This window comes from Panthera pardus, unplaced genomic scaffold (genome assembly GCF_024362965.1).
Source record: "Panthera pardus isolate Hobbes unplaced genomic scaffold, ASM2436296v1 HiC_scaffold_22, whole genome shotgun sequence".
Lineage (NCBI taxonomy): Eukaryota > Metazoa > Chordata > Mammalia > Carnivora > Felidae > Panthera > Panthera pardus.
The window spans coordinates 69,179,127-69,199,747 of NW_026526788.1; the positions used below are offsets into that span (position 1 = coordinate 69,179,127).

The 20,621-nt window shown below is 49.7% G+C and overlaps 1 protein-coding gene across 5 annotated transcripts in view; it reads left to right on the top strand.

Annotated features, from left to right (window-relative positions):
• VTI1A (vesicle transport through interaction with t-SNAREs 1A) overlaps positions 1–20,121 on the top strand; it is a 358,352-nt gene extending 338,231 nt beyond the window's left edge. For 4 of the 5 annotated variants that reach the window (XM_019459448.2, XM_019459443.2, XM_019459449.2 and 1 more), the window contains one exon: positions 7,381–20,121. Coding sequence is in view for 2 of the 5 variants with exons in the window: in XM_019459443.2 (XP_019314988.1) it covers positions 7,381–7,474 (94 nt within the window). In the remaining 3 variants the exon portion in view is untranslated. The remainder of the gene's footprint in view (positions 1–7,380) is intronic. The other variant, XM_053909923.1, reaches the window with a different exon arrangement.
• Positions 20,122–20,621: the final 500 nt, after the last annotated feature.

A 20,621-nucleotide genomic window follows, 5' to 3' on the forward strand; every position in this document is an offset into this window, starting at 1 on the left:
CCCAAGTTCATGTGTCGAAGCCCTAACCCCAGGACCGTGGGACGTGACCTTATTGGGAAATAGGCTGACGTTACTGGTTAAGATGAGGCATACTACGGCAGGGTGCTCCCCTAATGCGGTAAGAATAGCGTCCTTATAAAAAGAAGAAACTCGGGCACAGATACACGCACAGGGAGAGGGCCATCGCCAAGACGGAGATCAGGGTGACACAGGCACCCCAAATATTGCCAGCGCACCACCAGCAGCAGGGGAGAGGCGTGGAACAGATTCTCCCTCCGCCTTTGGAGGAGCCAACCTGCCAATACCTCCGTCTCTAGCTTCTAGCCTCCAGAACTGTGAGACCGAGAAATTTCTGTTGTTGAAGCCCCCAGTGTGTGGTCCTTTGTAAACTAATACATTTGCTCCCTCATCCCTTTACAAGAAGACAGTTGCTGATCCCTGTTGAACTAAGTAGAAATTTGGAAGTGGGGGTAAGCTACTCTGGTCCTCACTCAGGACCTAACCTAGGTGTGCCAGGGCTCAGGCACCCGTCCCTGTCTCCTGGGTTCCTCGCTGGAGCGTGCTCGTTTCTCCACCTATCAAAATGTATCCCTCCTGTGCCCTGTTCCCTCAGGGCTGCCGGATAACCCACTTCTCCTCGTCTTAGGTCAGGAAGTGTGGACGATGAATGGTGGGCGATGGCTTAGTAAGTTGGCCCAGAGATGACATCTGGTTTTCCTCTTATTTTTGTTTTAATTTTTTTTAATTAATTACTTATTTATTTTTATTTGAGAGAGAGAGAGCGTGCACGCGCATGCACGAGCAGGGGAGAGGGGCAGAGGGAGCGCGGGAGAGACTCTCAGGCAGGCTCCACACTCAGGGTAGAGCCTGCCATGGGACTTGATCCCACCACCCTGGGATCACGACCTGCGCCGAAATCGAGAGTCCGATGTTCGACCGACTGAGCCACCCAGGTGCCCTGGTTCTCCTCCTGTTTTAAATGCCTTATCCCAGAGGCAGGAGTCTTATGAGACAAGTCCTCTCAGGTCCCCCATCCCGTGTGGCTTTGGGCAGCTGCCCGCTCTGTTCATGAATGGAAATTCTCATTCTGAGATGAAAGAAACAACAGCTCCTAAAGATTAGGGGCCCCACAGCTCGGGTCAAACTTTCCAGGGAACCAGGCTGGGACTCTCCTGCCCTTAGAGGAAGACTTTGTACAGTCCCAAAGTGAATATGTGATGCAGCCTTGGAAACGTGGGTGGAGACATGGAGACCAGTCCTCAGAAAGGCCAAGCCAAGATGGCCGGGTCCATATCCTGTTCTGGATCCAAAACTCCCATGTATCTGTGTCCTGGGGTTGCCATAATGAAGTATCACAAACTGAGTGGCTTAAAACGACCGCAATTTATTGTCACAGTTCTAGGGGCTTGACGTCTGAAGTCAGGGAGTCAGCAGGGCCATGTTCCTTCTGAGGGCTCTAGAGAAGAATCTTTCCTTACCTCTTCCAGATTCTGTGGCCCCAGGCATTCCTTGGCTTCTAGCCAAATCTCTTCAGTCTCTGCTACCAACCTCTCACATGGCCTTATTCCCTGTGTCTTTCTGTGTCCTGTCTTCCTATAAAAACACCAGTCACTGGATCTAGGGCCCACCCTACACCACCCTAATTTTATCTCAAGATCCTTAACAGATTGCATCTGCAAAGACCCTATTTCCAACTGAGGTCACCTTCTGAGGTTCTGGGTGGACATGAATGGGGTGGGGTGGAGAGGGACACTGCACCTCAGTAAAATCAGTATGGTTGAAGTGAGAGAAGTCTCAACCAAACTTGCTGAAATCCAAAGGAAATTGTTTGACCCCTGTGACTGGGAAGTTTCAGTGTGACTCTTCCTGCACGCAGCAGGATCCAAGGGTCCAAATAATGCTTTTAGGAATCAATCTCTTTTCCTCATCTCTGGACACTGTGTTCCTCTATGTTGGCATCTTTCAGGCAGGTTGCCATCCTGCAGGGTGATAAGAATGGCCTCTGGCTGTTCTAGGCTTCCATTGTCCCTACAATCAATCCCAGTAAAGAGAGTACCTTTTTCTTGACTTTCCAGAAAAAAAAAAAATCCCCAGAGGTCTCTATCTGGCTCCGGCGATGTGCCAGTTCCTGAACAAATACCTGTGCAAGGAATAGAGAGCTGTGATTACCTGGGCCTGCCTGGGTCATATGTCTACCTGTGGAATCAGAGAATTGGGGTCAACCCTACCTGAACTCTAGGGGTGAGGCTGAGGATACTTCCCAAAGATGCAGAATACAGAAGACCCTGGATGGCCACGTATCAGGGGGCAGAACAACCATACAGCTCTAGCTCAGATGCAACCGTGTGCCCAGCTTTGAAAATGATGCTTCAAATTCAAGTTAATGTTACAGGCTGATGACAAGGAACCATATCCCCTATTCCTGTTTGCATTTCTTTCTGGTGAATGCTAACGTTGAATTTGATATCGAACTTAGAGAGCCTTTCCCTTGGCCCGTGTTTTTGAGAACTTCCCAGACAGACACAGGTGCAGACTCCTCGGCACAGTTTACCCCATGCTCTCATGATTGCTAATCGTTCTGCCCATTGTTCCTGTTCTGTCAGACCCCAGAGGTGGGGCATCATTATTCAGGCCCATTGGCCAGGCAGGAAAGCCTGTGCAGGACGGGGCACTGAACCTATGGAGTGTCGGGCACTCTTCAGCTAATGAATGCAGGCTTGCAAAAGAGTTTGGACACTGCTGGCATCCTTAATGGGAGGGTGGCTAATAGCTAACTCCTAAAGCTGTGCTCATCTACGCGTAGCCCTTAGAAACCAGGAAGCACACAACATAAACCTTCAGAGGAGCCCTTGTAGGTAGAGCCTCTCCTTCATGCATTCAGCAAGCACATTTTTGAGAATGTCTGTGCCAACCTCTGTTTGAGACACTAGGAATACAAAAGACAAAGGAGAGTCAGACCCTCGAGTCTACTTTTTATTGGAGAAACCCGTGCAGAAACAGAAAATCATAAAACTGTGTGATAAGGGATGCACAGGGAAGTACAAGAGTCAGACAAGGTCACGGTCAGGAAATTCTTCATGGAAGCAGTGGGAACGACACGCTGTAGATCAAGGACTTGGTTTTGGAATCTGGGTGAATCAACCTAACGATGCCTTTAGGTCTCAAATAACAGGAGACCTAACTCAAACTAACTGGAGAAATTAAGTTAACTTTTTTCTCATCTAACTCAAAGTCCAGAGGAAGGGGTCGTTTGATACAGGGTTTCACCGTGTTTTCAGGACCAGGGTTCCATTTCTCTGCCATTCTTTCTACTGCGCTATCCTCCGCGGGTCAGCTTCTCGGGATGGCTCCCCTTGTGGAAACAAAACGGCTGCAGCAGATCCAGGCCTAACATCCACACCCCATATGATCCAGGTGACGCCGCATTCGAAGCCAGGCTCCTGGGACTCACTCGGTTGGAATGGCCTAAGTCACGTGGGTGCATCCCATCTCATTAAGCCATTTTTCATCGCCTTAAGACAACTCTGCTGTGAGTCCAGGGGAGTCTCCTGGGCGGTGGTGTTCCATGTGATGAGTCGGGGATCCAGGCAGGAGCAGTGCCCGCCGTCCTGTAACTCCACTCCTGAAACATACAGCCTCCTGAATCAGAACGGCAGGGGAAGAGCCAGCAGAGAGTCAAACACTGCAAGTCAGATGCCATCCCCCGGCATGGGAGTGACAGCCAACACTTCCGCTCACATTTCGTTGACTTAACGCAAGTCACGTGGCCGCACCTAACTTCAAGGGACAGGTGAGAGCCGTCTGTGCCTAGAAGTAGAGAACAGGGTGACGCCTCCTGCGACTGGAATTTCCGGGCTTCTCAAGCGGGAGAGAGGACCGCACCACGTGCCACGCCCGCCTGCCCCCTCTCTACCCAGTCCCCTCGATCCCGCCGCCACACGCAGGAGCTTGTTTCCAGAAGGGGAGGAGACTGGCAATGGAAAGATTAGCCGCTCCCAGGGTTCCACACGGGGATCAGTATTTTCAATAGTACTTTGTGAGTTCAGCCTCAAAGTAAATGGTTAATTCATCTTGTATCAACAGCACTGTGATTCATAATGTAAACTTGGAGAATCCTTGATGTTTCGGGCCCACATTCCTTTTAATTTGGCTCTGCGTTCTTTTAAAGCCACAGTGTGCTCACTTAATAGAATGCAGCATGCAAATGCACAAGTTTTTGCCCGGAGGCAATTTAGCCTGGCTGTTTCAATGGATGTCTTCTTTCAAGTGTATATTCTTTCTTAAATTATTTACTGGGTAAACACACTTTGCATTTTCAAAAGGGAGATTAAGACAGCTTGCTGCAGACCTAGCTGAACGTAAAGCCCCCGGTTGCCCAAAGTTAGAAAGAAGTTACTTCGGGCTTCCCCAAAGTTCCTTCCCTGGCTCACTAGCTGGGAACCCCTCTCCCGGCTTGTTTTTCTCATTCTCTGCAAACTCCCTGTTCCTTTCTGCTTTGCCTACAGCAATACCTGCCAGCCGCCCCTGGCTGTGACTGTACTCCAGGCTTCCTCACAGATGGGGCCCGCCAATGCCAGCCTTTGTTTCCCCTGCTCCGGGCTGGCTGGTTCCTATCCATTCACGGGCCCCAGCAGCTCCCTTTTCTGGTCCTTAGAGGCACCATATCAACCTATAACACCTTTGAGGTCCAAAGCTGGGTTGCTAGCCTGAGTCAAGCTTACTTCCAACTCTTGTCTGCTCCAACTCTTCCCCCACCCCCCCTTCTACACGCTTTGTCCTAAAGATCTGCCAGCCCTTGGTTTGAAAGCAAGTGCTCTCTCCTGCACACATCCTCCACCGCCCGCCTCCGTTCCGCGAGGACCGTTCCTTCTCTTAGCTTCAGGGAGAAGACCCAGCAGCGCTCGGAGAAGGCATATGGCATGAAGTTGCCTCTTTGGGGGGTTTGCTTCAACTTGTAACTTCAGCCTTTTCTGTGCGGACTCCCTGCGTTTTTCCTGCAAATTGAGTTTGCGCAGGTTTCTCCTCCGTTCACCTTTGAATGGACCCATTACAATTACAGGAGCTGCGTTCTTTGATGATCATCCTTCGGGTGGGTCTCTTTTGAGCGCGGTGTGCCAGCAACTGTCCTGTGTGTGCTGGGGCTGTAGAGGAGAGGGCTCCGGGCTCTGGACACACCAAGGAGTGAGTGGACAGTTCGGTCTTTCTGAATGTCTGTGACCCCAGCAGAGAGGTCAGGCTCTCCTGGGATCGGTTATGTGCTGAGTGAATTAAACATATAAGCTGTGAAGAATGATTGTGGGGGAATCACACCCCTGTTGGCCTTGAGATGAGGGAAGCCAGGGAAGAGCTGAGGATTCAGGGATTCCTGTGTATTCATTTTGCTAACCATGCTTCAGATTAAACAAGTAACACCCGCGGTTAATCCTTTATAAATTAGCATCATGGATGCCTTGGGGCCCTCAACCCACAAATAAAATGGTTGTCAACCGAGAGATACACTACCGTATATTACTTAAGGCAGACTTTTAAAGAGTTTTCATGCTTTTAATCTGTTTCACTGCTGAGTTTCAATTTTGCTGATTTCCTCTGCAAGTCTGACGCAGATGACTGTGGTAAATAGAGATTGTGACAGTGACTTGGGCCAACGGGATGTGTAGAGACTGCTCTGAAGACTTCTGCCCCCTTCCAGAGAAGAGGGGAAAAAAATCAATTTGGGTTTTAAATCAAGCCAGCAAGTAGCACCGATCAGTGTTCATAATTAGCCTCACTTTAACAAGGCGTGAAGTCCTGTTTCTATTTATTTATTTGGGGGACAGAGAATCTTCCTGCCTCCTGAGTAAATATGGCCTGTTAAGTCTGAATTAGCTGTCATGGCAGAAGAATTAATGCCAGGGCGCAGCCTTTCTAGTGGGCAAGGGAAGAAATAAACGAGACAGATCTTAGCTGAGCCTTCCGTGATAAATGAGGACCGAGCAGACCATTCATCTCCTTCGAGGAAAGTGGACACAGGCACTAAAGCAGTTTTGCGGAAGACGTGTCAGCAAATGTGATCATTTTGTAACCTGTCAGGAGGCAAGGATGCTAGTCCTTCCAGGGGCCCACGGGGGAGGGGGCTTGTCTGATGTGACCGTCTCTCCATCCATCCATTTAGGTTTGGAGAAGGAGGGGGTGGGCGAGGAGAAATCCAACTGAAGCCACAAGGATGTCTTCCTTCCTTCCGATGTGAAAGAAACTCATCTGGAAGCTAGAAAAGCCTGCCAACACCCTCCAAAGGTTTCTTCACAGAGATACAAAAATAGGAGGGCAGGGTCTCCGTGAGACTAAGACAGCAGACCTTTTTCTGCTTGATATTTGCAGGAACAGGCCGATGGGATTTGCTGTGGGGTGTTAGGCACAGGGACGGCTGCCTCTACCGCCAGCCGCTCTATTGCTGTGGTGGGTTCTGTAGGAGGCGGGGTGGGGGGGGGGATGTGTGTGTGTCAGGCCACTTGACCTGGGTCCCCTTTGACAGTCTCAACAAAGCATTCTGTGGTTCAACCCCTTTTCTCAGACTGAGCTAACACGCTGTGAGGCAACTTTGTTGGAAACTCTCTGCAAGCATCTTGGAGCACGTGTCTCTACTCTGGGTCTCCTCCTGACCTGCCAGTTCCCCGTCATTCACATTGGCTTATATTTGGGCCCCTGGAATCCCCAGAGGTGAGGGCCCACCAAGAAAGCACATGAGGCACTCGGGTACTCTGTAATTCTCGTTTCCATCTTTTTTTTTTTTTTTTTTTTTTTTGTTACGGAGCAAATGTAACGTTTCCTCCTAGCGTAACCGAGCAGTGAGCCCCAGTGACAGATGACGGTTTCACAGCCTGAGCTGCGAGTTTGACACTTGCTTCTTAATCCTGTCCTTTTCTTCCTAAATCTCTCTTTTACTTTTCCCCAGGTATTTTTGTACAGGTAAGTACCTCACTGACATATGTTTCCTTGGAGTCTTTTACTTTAACGGGAAACACTGCAAAAAAAATGAGGCTTGTCTCACATTTTAAATTAAAAAGAGAAGCTCGCGTGGGGCCCTTGATCGCTTAAAGATTACCGCATGGTACCCTGAGCCTGGAAAGCCATTTGATTCGCTTTAGCATTTCTCTGAGTGCCGCGTGACAGTCACCGCGGAGTCGTTCATTTCCTCGTGCGTCGTTTGTAGGCCCAAAAAGCTCGTGCACGCACACATGCACGTGCGTACTCACGCGCGTTCACACTCAAGCCCCACACGGGGCTCCCTACCCCCACCTGCGAAACCGTCGTTTGATTAGCCAACTTGGTCTTGGCTGGTCTTGGTCAGAAAGTCCTTCATTTATCTGTGATTTTTTTTTTTTTTCCTTTGCTCTTTCCTAGAATCATCCAGAACCGCATCCTGGTCGTCATCTTGGCCATCATCCTGGTTGTCACCATCCTGATGGCGATCACTTTTTCTGTCAGAAGACGCTGATGGATCTGCTCTTCCCTGATAAACAGCAACAACGGCTTGTTCTGAGTAATTAAGACAAAATGGTCACATGAATCATTCTTTTGCGCCGACAGGCCCTGAACGACCCTCCCTCTTTTCACCACTGTTCGGCTGAAGCGCAGAGTGTAAAAATATTTTCTATTCCTGCTTGCGTGTGGGTCGGTTTCCTTTTCTAGGTTTGTCTTCACCCAGATTTGTTTTTTGTAGGAGAAGGTGAATGTTTATTTGCCTTTCGGTAATTTCATCTACGAACCAAAATAGCTTTGGTGACTTTCTTCCTTGCCCCGTGGACGTGTCAGGGGTCATGGTTTGGGATAGGGCACGATGAGTCAGTCATGGGGCATCTGATGGGCTGTGCTGTTTGTCACACATCTCTTGTCTCCAAATTGCCCTTCTGTGATGTCCAAGGATAAAAATGCAGAGAAAAACAGAGGCCACAGCCAGTGACCCACTCCAGCAAACCGGCCCTGTTCCTACCCAGGCATAATGAATATAGTCTACCTGCCTGAGTGCTTTCATTGTAAAGGTGGATATTTAATGTCAGTTGTGCAGGAAATTGACTTAGCACTTTCTCTGTTTTATATATATATATATATATATATATATATATATATATATATATATATATACTTTTCTTTTTTTTTTTTACAGCCAAGAATATTTTTGCTGAGTCTGCCCAAGATCCACTTTTCATAACTTTGCTTACTGGCTACATGAAATATTTCCTTACCTTCCCCAAATCCCACAGTCCCTAGAATTTGCTGGCAAAGTAAGCCTTGGCACGGTATTTAATTGTGACCCCCTCTCCCCTGACCTGTGTAAGCATCTCTGTATCCTTTCGGTTTTAATATCTGCACTGCCAAAAGCAGCCCTCATACATGCAAAAGGTCTGACAAGGTTCCCTCCACATCCATTCCAGTATGTAAAGAGAACATGAATATTTCAGGAAGAGCAAGAACATGAGTCCGTCAGTGTGAAATTTCAAATGTGATTATAAATATGGCATAGAGTCCTATAGGATGATTCACTAGAAATAAACTTTATGGAAAATGTTCACTAACCTCCTTCAAAAGAATAGGGGGGTTGCAGCGTGTTACAAAGGACGGCTTGGATTTTCTACAAAAAAAATGTTAGCACAGCCTTCCTGAATTCACTGTGTATTCAAACCTCTGACATGCTTTGTGATTGTTTTTGGTTTCTTTCTATCCGAGGTAACCGGGAATTGCGTTCAAAATGAGTTCATTTATGATCAGGCTTCAAGTTGCCCAAGCTGAGGTCATTTTCCCCCTAGTCATAAAGCAAAATGTGTTTTTCTTAAGACTTCATTGGCATTTACAAGGTCCGTACTATCTTTTTGAATGTAATTGGAAGCTTTGAATCCTTGAAAAATCAGACCTGTTCTCTTCATAAAAAATGCTAACCACCTGTGCCCAGAGATTGAGATCACCTGGATGGGGCACTTTATTTTATATTTTGCCCCAACTCCGAGAAGAACCTTTATGGTTTAGAGAGGAAATGCAGAATGGCAAAATCCACCGGAGAGATCGTACTTAGCAAAACAGGCCAGGGCCTGCGTGTGTCCAGATAAATCATTTAGTATTGTGTAAATAAAGCTGCAGCCTTTACTTTGCAGGGATCGTATGGGATTTTGGCAGGGGGAAGTAGGACAGTGAAGGAGTGGGAAGGCAGTGCTAATTTTCCTATCAGCTTAAGGGATCCATCTCAGCAAGGTTCTTTTATTCCAATAACGGATTTTGTACATGCTGAACGCATTGAAGAAACCATTAAAAAGCAGGGGAACAAACAAACAACCTCCTTCCCGTTCCGAAACACTAATGGTGGGGAAGTATTACACCGACCTCTCCGGTGGCTTCTTTGGAAACTGTTGATCTCAGCTAAAGCGGGTAACCAGTTATCCAGCTGTATACGCCTCACGCCTCTTCCCAAGGCCACCCAGCAAGCCAGGTTGGTCTGATCATCTAAACCCACTGGCTTCTCGATATGTCACTAACACCTTGCGTTCATGTTGAAGTAGATGAAGTGGAGGGCGGGGCCAGGGGCACTGCTTGCCTCTCAATGGCTTTTCCTTTCCAGTTCTACCTCTTTATCAGCTCTTGCCTGAGATTTTGCCCCGGTTCAACCTTGAGAGTGAGAGAATCTGACCAGATGACCCTTGGCCTACCAGCCCCATCAAACCCACCTTGAGAGCGGCCCCCAAGACCCGGGTAGTGAGCGCTCTGTGGGAGGCTGGTCTGAAGTCCCGACAATTCCCGCCTGGCCCTCCGGCTGCTGCAGGAGAAATTCGAGACCGGAGACACGGTTTTCTCCCCACTCCCCTGCTCCACTGGGGAAGGGAGAAAGCCCACAAATCGAAGCAGGTCCTAGATCTGTGAAAGGCTCTGGGAACTTCCTATGTCGACTTTGCGGACCAGTTCTCCAGTTGAGAGCCTGTGCTGAAAAAATGAGGTTCAGTGGGAAGGTGGGGTGGGGGGTGAAGACGAAGAAACACCGAGGAGGAAGAGGAGAAGGAGGCCCTGGCCATATAAAATTCATGCAGACTAAACAGTTTCCCTGACCGAATAAAGTAAAGCGGATGCTACCCTGCTCCCGAATCAAAAGCAATTTAATTAAAGTCTCTTAAGTTGTAAAGAGTTTTAAATGTTCCGTGTTGAAGGCGAATGCCTGCATATGCGATGGGCCTGACGTCAGCCGCCAGGCCTGGGCTGGGAGGCCATTTGCTATTCTGTTTAAGGCAGGCTGGATTGTCTTATTTTGGAACCAGCTTGGTGGGGGGTTTGCTTTGCTACTGCTTCTGAGCCCTGAGCTTCAAAGGCTGAAATTAATGGTGAACAAAATTGTGCAGCTCTGACCGTCCCATGCGGGGCAAGCCCATTGAGGGTTATCATTAAGTAAAGAAATAAAGAGGGGGAAAAAAGCCTGCCTGTTCCAAAAACCTCATCAGATAATGACCTCAGTGATTGGATTTTCATTACCAAACAGCATCCAGAGATTATCTACCCCATAGAAGAAGGGGGGGGGGGGTTGGAAAGAAAGAAAGCAACTGTCTTTCTCTCCTTCTCTTTCTCCTTTTTTTTTTTTTTTGCACATCTTTTCTTTAAAACTGTCAGATCATTTCAGTATTTCAAATCCGAGGAAAACAGCCTGCCTGCTGCTGTATTTGAAGTTCTAATGGTGTCAAAAAGTCACGACTGACTGACAGCCGTCAGTCCCAGAGGGGCTCATTAAATCATAAAAACTTGACAAGGAAATAATTGCGCATCGCCAGCAACTTGGCGCCTGTTTAGACGTTTTTATTTTCTTTCATTATTAGTCCCCACCATTACGTTCATTAACAAATTGCATTAAACAACTGTTAAGGGCTAATGATTTGTTTATCGCTTTTTATTATTATTATTATTTAAACATTAGCTGTGTCATGTGGTACCCTAGCAGCCTCTTGCCGTCGTCTGACTGAATATTTTTCCACTCCGAGCTCTGGGTACTGTTGGAATATGAAATAGATTATTCATTACTCTCCTCTTTGCCACTGATTTGATTTCATGTAGCGTCTTCCACAGAGAAAGATGAAAACTTGTCAAAAATAGGTTATATCTTATTCGAAGGGGCAACAATAGCAGCAGGTACAGGCACACTTTAATATTTAATTAAGGTTGATGTTAACCCCTTTAAATGACTTTAGCTGTAAGTTCTATTCAAATGCAGAAGAGAAAAATAATTGTTCTTAATTTGCAACCTGTTCAGCAAGCATTCTTCCTGGAGTTAGCTGGAAATTTAGAGCCGAATTTTTAAATAATGAAATTTCCCGTCATAAATATTTATAGCCGTTTGTCTACGTAGTTGAGAATTAACTACAAGCAATGATTTCCTCGTCTCTCTGGTTTGAACTGCTAGCCTAGCAGGGCACCTGGCGCTTGGGAGAAATGGCTTTCCTGGGAGAAATGCACATCCAGAGCCAAGGACCGTTGGTTGGTTGTGGCTGGGGCTGGTTTCAGAGGAACCTCTGTGAGTCCCTTGTTTCTGGTCCACTTGTCTCCTCCGCTAGCTGAGTGTGTGGTTGGAGGACTGTGGTCTGGAGAGTAAGTAGGGCTTTCTTAAAGGAGCACTTGTGTGTCCAGTCGGCTGGTGTGGGGAGGGTGTGATGGGGTGTCCGGGGCGTCTCTGTGTAGTCAATGAGCTCATTGCTTTCCTAGTAGACAATAGGAGCCATGCTTTGCTGGGATTGACCTTCCGTCTTTTTTCCTTTCTGGGACTTGCCACCGGTGAGATCATCAGCTTTTCCGTGGGCTCTGAGCTGGAGGGGAAAGGTGGCACCTTCATCCCGAGTCTGAAGTCCGTGGCACTCTCCGTGCCGCAACTGCCGGCTGCCTTTGGTCACCCTGTTTGATTCGATAAGTTTCACATAAGCAGGGAAGCGCTCTCAGAGGCCTGGTTCATTGGTATGTCGGGGCTGGGGTGTGCTGGTCAATATCAAGGAACAAGGAGTACTTCCCTGCCGGCTTGTTTTCCTCCCACCCACGCATCCTCAGAAAGACAGACTCCTTGGGCAGCTGCTCCATGGATGTGAAGGGGAGAGATGGCACATGTCCCTCGCTCAGCCACCACCTCTCAGCATCACCCACCAAAGGACAGACAATCCAGTAGGAGCCGCGGCATGGGAGGGGCTCATCCAGCAGGCACGAGCCACGTGAGGCCAGCCCTAAGCCTCATAGATCACCGTGGGCATAGAAACAGCAGACACACCAGGGCCTGGGGCGGTCTCGAGCTTCCATTTCAATCTGTTCCAAATTAGCCACATGACAACTCGCCACCTTCAGAACGGACTCCACACCTCAGCAAAAGATACGCTCAAAGTCGTTTTTCCAAAAGGAAGGAAGGCTTTGTGGTAAGCCATCCCCAGTCTGACTCCCAAAGACACTGGTTGCCTGAGATGAGATGCCAGCCCTCAAACTTGACTTCGTCCTCTGCTGTAATTCATCACCTTAAACTAAATTCCAGGGAACATTCTTGCTTACATGGCTTTGCCTGTAGCCCATCGCGCTCAAACCAGTGCTGTCTGCCAGGGGCCATCCACATTTTATGACAAGTCGGGTAGCTCTTAGACAACATGTCAGCCTTTTTAAAATGGGGCAGGTGACCGTGTGGAGAGCTCAGAGAAGTTTTTAAAGCCACAAGCAGTGCATCCAAGGAGGGAGACCAAGAGTGGACCGGCACAGGCAGGAGAATATTTGTGTGTGATTGGAACCAAGGCTGGATACAGGGTCCTGAAATAGGTGATGGAACGAGGGTCAGCATCCTCTTCTGTTGTAGAGGAGGGAAGACATAGGGATTGGCGAGAGAGACTGGCCGTGTCCGTTAGGATTCCAGGTCAGCAATAAGATGAATGTTCCAAAGCCAGCTTACCAGAGGCACGTAGGGCAAAAACAAGATGGTGGGGCAGACCCAAAGTGACAGGACAAGGGGATTGGGAATGTGTGAGGAGGTGAGGAACAGATGGTCCGTAGGTGAAGGATGGATTCCTAGCACCAGGGGAGAGGCAATGGTGAGGGGGGCTCATCCCGGGGGGGGGGGGGGGGGGCAGTCAAGAGGGAGGGGCATGGGCATCAAGGCCCGGCTTTGTGCCACCCTGGGCCCATTATCGGCCTCCTTCAGGAGGAGCCAAAGGAGGGGAAAGGCAAGGTGCCTATCTCCCAGGACCCCAGCCCAAATCACACACAACCCCTGTTGTCATGCCTCAAGGAGCTCCCAGCATGCTGTGGGAAAAGCACTTCCTCATCCTGAATCACCTCATTACTCGTGCTACATAAATAACGAAGGCATCACAGAGAGAGGGGGAAATGCCAAGCAGCAGAGCTCTAGACTGTGATTCTGTGAACTCGTGCACCCCCTCCTTCCCTTCATCCAAACAAGGCCCTTTGGCGTGAATAATAGCTCAGCGGCCCTGAAGCCCATATTGATCTGTTGCACACACAGCTCCTCTGAGAGCTGCCTGGACTTTTCCTGGGGGCAGGACAGCACCGTTCAGTGCAGCGCCCTCCCTCCCCCACCTCCTCGGCCTCCCCAGGTGTGTTCAGGAGGGGACAGGACGGGGGCGGGGGGAAACAGGGGTGGCCAAGGCCCTTCTCCAGCCCAGTGCTGCTTCGTTGCCTCAACGTTTTTGTTCTTGACTTATTTTGCCGAGAAAAGTACCTGAGTTGGAGAGAAATGTTGTTGTTGTTGTTGTTTTTTTTACATGATGAGGCCCCACAGAGTGGAGAATGAAATACATCCTCGGGCTCCAGCTTCTCTCCAGAAGGTTCTGCCAAAGACCCAGGCCACAGAGGCACCCTCGGCTGACACGTACGGAGGCCTACTGCATGCCGGGCACTGGGCTAAGCGCTTTGGATGCCAGACTGCCCGTTCCTGTTAATTTTCTGTCTTAACACCATCAGAAGAGAGGAGCCGAGGATGTGGCTAGAATCCGTCATGTCTTTGGGGGATGGGGTTGTTGTTAAATTCAGTAGAGAAGCATCAGCCATTGGATGCTAAATGCGCAGGGCCTGAAGCCCGCCAGCCCCACACCCTGAGGCTGCAGACACACTGTCCCCCTCCTTGTTCGCTTCTCTTTTGGACACAGCAAGTGACCCAAGGGCCTTGGCCCTCCAAGCCACGTACAGTTGTACGATGAGCCAGGTCTCTGCACAGGGACACCCTGTGCATGGTGGGCTGGTGGATACCTGAAATCCCACCCTTAAAAGCCCATGCCTTTGGTGTCTGACCTCGAACCCTGGAAAAAAGCAGATTCTTTCCTCCGGTCAGCTGAGGTCCCATCAACCACTGATCCTTCTGGGTGAATTGTCTGACCCTCTCCTGAGAGCAGATTTCAGATCCAGGGGAGGAAAGACCCACCATGGGAGGGAGCAGTTAGTGATCTTTGGAGAAAGGGGAGAAGGGAAGGAGACCTTGGCTGCCTGTTGATTTCTCTTGGGATCAGCTGCCTTGTGGGGTAATGAATGGGTTGCCGGGGGCACAGCCTAACCCTAGAAGCCCAAACACATCCTGGCCAGGGCTCAGGACCACTCAGGTCAGAGACACATGGGCCCTGCAAAGGCCAGATAACTGTTTGAGGGTCCCCTGGCACATCCCACAGCAATGCCTTTGTGAGGAGGAGGAAGAGGAGGAGGAGAGAACGCAGGAAGGAGGTTGGGGGTGTGGTGGAGGGATAGTTAGAACAGTAGGCAGGGGGTTCCAGCCAATTGCTTTCCTTGCGGAGCTGCTCCAGCCTGCTCCCCCACCCCCACCGGCCCTGCTGACATAAGAAGAGGCCAAGGCTTCACAATGTACAATCTGGCATTTGGGGAAGAGCCCCGGGCAGCCCCTCCCCACACTGCCGCATCCAGGGGTCTCCGCATAGCAGGGACACGGTGACCCTCAGAGCCTCTCTCTGCTTGATTTCCATCTTTTCTTCATCCATGCCCACCACCACCCCACCCCCCACAAGAAACTACAGAGCGAAGAGACAGCTAGGGGCTTCAGTGGGCTCACTGCTGTCCCCGACAGGGTTTCTGAACAACCGAACCTCTCCCTGTTTGAAGTGTGAGAGGTGTAATCAGATTTATTCATCTAGGCAAAAGATATTTATTGACTATCTACTTACTGTTCCAGGGCCCAAAGACACATGGTGGAGAAGCTAGGTAAGAACACAGAGCTTGTGTCGTCCCACGGCCCCGGGGGCCATGGGTAGGAAAGTAGCTTTCATTCCCAGAGCCCCGACTTGCTATCTAATCTCAGGCAGGTCACTGTCAGGGTCTGAAAGGCACATCGCACCGTCCATGCCTCTGCCACCTGCCACTGGTGCCCCTGAGGTTAAAGCCCCGTCTCCCCGAATTCTCGCAAAGCACTCTAGTGCTGTGTGTTCGTGCCTTCTTGCAACTTCCAGGACTACGTGTGCAAAATGGCCCCGCTGAAGTAGAGTAGGGTTGACATTTGCCTGCAAGTGGTTGAGTCCCCATCAGCACTGGCTTCATATCCAGGACCAGCCCCCGAGAGGCAGGGAACAGGAATGGGGACCCTTTAGATTGGGACTGACTTAGAGGGGTTTTTTCCTTTTTCTTTTTTCTTTCTTTCTTTTTTCTGCTTATTAAATGATAAAGGTTTGACTTGGCAGGCAATCAGAAACCCAAAATATCATAAAAGGGAAAAAAGTTGCCGAGTGGCTAAGAGGTGCACCACGGGAGTGTCACTGGGCTCAGCGGCGAGGTGAATTGCTGAGCGATGGAGCAGGAGACATTTTTCAAAGGCTTCTCTCTCCTTCTTTTCCTCTCTCTGTCCCCCATGCAGAAAGGGGAAAATAGAAGCAGAATCCAGATTTGGGCACGAGGCTGATTGGTCACCCTCCCCCAGACAGTGGAGAAACTTTGATCTGGGGACAGGACGAGCCTGGGCATCCCGGCAGAGGCTGCCACGGGTCCCAGCCTCCGGACAGGCCTCCCTGAGCTCCCGTGAGGGGACGTAACCCACATGGCGAAGGACAGCCAGAGAGAGTAAGGTTGGAAATGAGCAAATGTGGGACCGGCATCCCTTGAGCTCCGTGCTGGCCACCTCGACGACAGTTTGGATAGCCAAAGCCAACCAAGAGCCAGGTGGATGGGCTCAAATTCGTGGAACCCTCTAGCTTTGCAGGCTTTAGGGGCCCTTTGGGCCAACCTTCTTGTTCGGGTGGGGAAATGGTGCTCAGAGAGGGAATGAGACTTTGCTCAAGAGCACCCAGCAGATGGGTGGTGGGGCCAGGAGTGGAGTCCGGATCTTCAGCCTCTAGTCGAGCCTCCTCTGCACAAGGAGACGTAACTCAAACAGCACCACATTCTGGAAGCCGTGGCCCAACTACAGCACCGCTGGTCTCTTTGGTAGTGTTGGCCTTCAGACCACGGGACTAACATTCCTCAGTTACAGTCTTTAAACCAACACATACAGAAAAACTCAGGTCCGTCCCTGGCGGCTATGATCATTTTTTTGCCCTGAATGTCAGATCTTTGCTCTCTTGAGGAACTAACCGGCAGCGGGCACCCTGGTGTCCCCTCAGCTGAGCTCCTAGCATCACCGGGCAAAGTCCTTTCTGTGCTCAGGTCTGCCATCCCGAGCCACCCCCGTCTCCACCAAAAGAATCGGGTGAGAAACAATTAAGTGAGAATCAGAGTCCCCCTCCCCTGACGGCGAGTCCACAGCGGCCTCTGGCAAACACCTTGGCTGTGGATGCTAAGAACGTGCTGGAAGACGCCCTGATGATGTTCCAAGTTCTAGTGGTTGTGGCAGCAGTGGATTCACCCCTAGGAGCAGCCTAGCAGGGAGCCCCCGCGAGGCTTTGCTCTTTTCCCAAAGTCTGGCATCTTCCAGGCCAGAGGTACTCAGAGCTCTGGGCCCTTCCGTGCCACCAGCCTGGCCTGTGGCCTCATGATAACAAATCAGAGCCTGCTTGGGGCTTTGGTGCCTCATCTGGCAAATGGGAAAGTCGTTTGGAAAGTCTCAGGAGGGTAGGCCCCTGCCAACTCCAGTCATCCACGGCAGTGGAAAGGGAATGTTCCTGATAAAGCGAGGGCCAAAGGCGTAGGAGTAAGACAGCAGCCGCGGGTGCGTCGAACCTCCTGGAAGAGCAGGAGACTTGGTGCGCCGAGCTTCTGGGTGGTCTCGGATGCAGGGCCGATAGCATGGGCTCGTGACCGGTGCGGACGCACGACTGGCCCCACACTCAGGAGGGCCCCACACTGGGTGCTTAATGATCTACAGTCACTGTCTTGAAATTTGTGATAATTTTGTCTTTGTAATTGTGTTTTGCAAATGAAGTCCAGCGAGCCAATGGACCATGAACTCGGAGCTTGGAGACCGGGCTCACATGCAGTCCTGCCTCCCTGCTTCCGGGGTCTGATGCTCAGCCCCCTGGAGCCCCATTTCCACTTGGCCTTCCCATCCCAGCCTCCACCCAGCAACTGCTGCCAGCCTGTCCCCCACCTGGGCTCAGGCATGGGGAGGGTCAAGGGTTGGACATGTGCAGCCCACAGCATCTTGGGGATGGGGCGTGACGGCCACAGTTCCTGCCTTACTCTGGCAGCATCAGAGCACATTTAGTGAAGGACTCACTGGGAGGAGCCTCTAATCTGCCCCAATACAGGGACCTAGATACCTAGTGCATCCCGGCACAAAGCTCGCACCGCCCCTGGGGTTGCCCATCTGCTGGGGGTTGGGGCAGGGATCCTGCAGAAGAGGGAGATGCCTGGCTCGACCCCCTGTTCCAGGCCTGGGGCACAACGTGTCAGTCCAGCTGCTGGGAAAGAAGGGCGCCTGACCACCAGGCTGGAGGACAAGTGCTTGGCCAAGTCACAAAGCAGGGCCCAGCACCCATGGGGCTTTCTACTCCCCCTGGGAGAACCCCCAAGCCTCGGGGAGCCCTTTCTCCCTTCTTCCAACTTTCCTGAGTCCAGCTTGTCTCTTCCGGCCAGTTTGAGGCACCCTCTTGAAACAAGTCACAAAACGTGTTGTGTAACTGGTGATTCCACACACGTATCAATGTTCTGCTATTTACCTTTAAAACTGGCTTTACACAATATAATAATGAAAAGTAAAATTCATCCTAGTGTTTTAAAAAGTTGACTTTACTTAGAAGGACGTTAACTAGAAAATTTGAAACACCATGCCTAGTCAAGAGTGAGAGACCAGGGAAAAAAAAGAAAAGGCATTTTTTTCCTGCTTTCTGAATACAGGGCTCCCTATTTTCATTTTGCTTTGGATCTTACCAATTACGGAGCCCGTCCTGCCTGGATGAGTCACTTTCCCTCTGGGGCACCCACTTCCCTATCAGGAAACCAGACCATTAACCTTGTGCTTCCCCCTCCCTTGCCCACGGGCACATTATGAAGGTATACTCGGAAAAAACTCATGAACAAGATTTAGAAACCAGTGTGGTGCCAACCCTTGGCCTTGGAACATGGCCCTTCTTTCTTAAAAGGGGGTTCAGCCCCCCTCATGGAGCTTTCACCATTGACAAGTCAGTCTCTTCCCCAGGTATGTCCCTAGGTATTATGTCCTAGATCCAAACCCCCAGTCTAAAAGCCACCCCTCTCCCCTGGCGTACATTTGGACTGGCCTCCATATTTGGAACCCAAGCATTTTGTCAAATGGAAAGATGTCAGCCAGCCCAAGGGCTGAGGCCTGACAGTGTGCAAAGACTGGCCACTGGTCTCTACACACATCCCTTTTATTTAACGGTGAGGCCAGGATTTCAGAGCTCAGTACAAAGGTACCAGCACTGGGGAAGGCAGGCGCCAACCAGGTTTGGCTTGAGGGATCATCTTCTTGAGAATGGTAAAACTCTTGGTTCCACTTAGACTTCCAGGGGGAAGATAGCTGCATTTCAGAATCATTTCCCCGGCTACTCTCATGGAAGTTTCAAGGGCAACTATCCACCTGCCTTGCCTGATGTTTGAGGACTCAACTGTCCAAGGGATCCATGTAGCAGCCTGTCATCTTCTGTAAAAGTACCGTTACTTTAAGATAACATTTGTGGGGGCACCTGGGTGACTCAGTCAGTTAAGCATCTGCCTTCATCTCGAGGTTCGTGGGTTCGAGCCCTGTATGGGTCTCTGTGCTGTCAGCGCGGAGCCCGCTTGGGATCCTCTGCCCCCCCCCGCCCCTCCCCCACTCTCTCTCTTTCTCTCTCTCAAAAATGAACATTTTTTTAAAAAAAGATAACTTTGGTGGGATGACTGCATGAGTGAATGAATGAATGAGTCCGTTTAGATCAAGTTGCCTCAAACGGAGCCCAGATATTAAACTGCATAACAGTGTGCCATTTCAGGAGAGGAAAACTTGGACGGCCCGTTTGACTTCTTCTCCTGCCTTTCCCCGATAGTGGAAGATCTCGCACTCGTTTTAACGTTTTGCGGGGTTTTTTTTTTTTTCCCTTCAACTTTATCTTATTTCACTTCATTTCCTTTTGAGTGACGTCTTCGGGGTCCAGCTCCACCTCCTCCAGATAATCCATGAGGCCTGAGAGCCGCTCCAGAGTGGGATTAGAACTCGTGTAGAACATAGTCACTTTAAACTGAAATCTGCTAATTAATGGCTCTCCTCTGCGTAACTGAACGATAGCGCTCCTTCCCCGCGGAATTGCAATTTCATGGTTCCTAATGATGGTGCGATTACATTATCTGGATCACTCAGACGGTGGGTGTCAGGAGCGATGCTCAGAGCGTGTCTCGGGGATGGGGAGAAATCGCGCCTACAGCCAAGGGGATGAGGGGAAGGAGTGCGACCGTCTGTTAATTTTCATTGATCCGTCCTGCTCCTTCATCTCATTCAGGAGTTCATTTCAAGGTCAAATTTCCCCCAGCTCCACAAAGCCTCCTTCCCCTCACTTTTTCCCCCTCATATTCATAGGGTTATATTTTCTTTAAAAAAAAAACAAAACAAAACTATTTATTTGGTGTATTCCACGGAGTAATTTATTTTCAGCATTTATTTTCATTACATTTCTTGGAAATACGGTTCTACATATCGTTAGTACAAGTAATATATGTTGATTGTTGTTTCCCAAACTGACTTGTATTATTTGATGAGTTAAATAAAATGCCTCAATCCAACGTCTGCTATGCCCACCCTTTGCATTTCAATTATTTATCTTCCATTCCCTTTCTAAATAAAGGGGAGTTATAAATCTTCAGTACTTTGCTACAGTTTCTGTACGATGAATGTAGACGCTGTCAGTTTTTTGTTTTAATGGTAGAACTTGAAAGGATCATGTTTAAGGTTGCTTTTGAATGCCGGTCCCCCCCCACCCCCACCCCCACCCCCACTTCTTCTTTAATTGTCTCAGAGATGGCTTTGCAGAGTGACCACAAACATGAGCTCTGGTTCTCTCGTTGGTGAGTTGGAATAATCTACCCATGTCTTCACTGGGCTTCTCTTTCCTCAACTGTAAAGTAGGGAAAATATCACCCACCCAGAGGACTGATAGGAAGATACCACCGGGGATGTGATAAACAATCACCATCCCCTCGTCTTGGTTAAACGAGCTGCTCTTTAACATCGTGGTGGACAAATATTGAGGATGGGGAGCTTGGGGTGTTTTTATTTTGTTTTC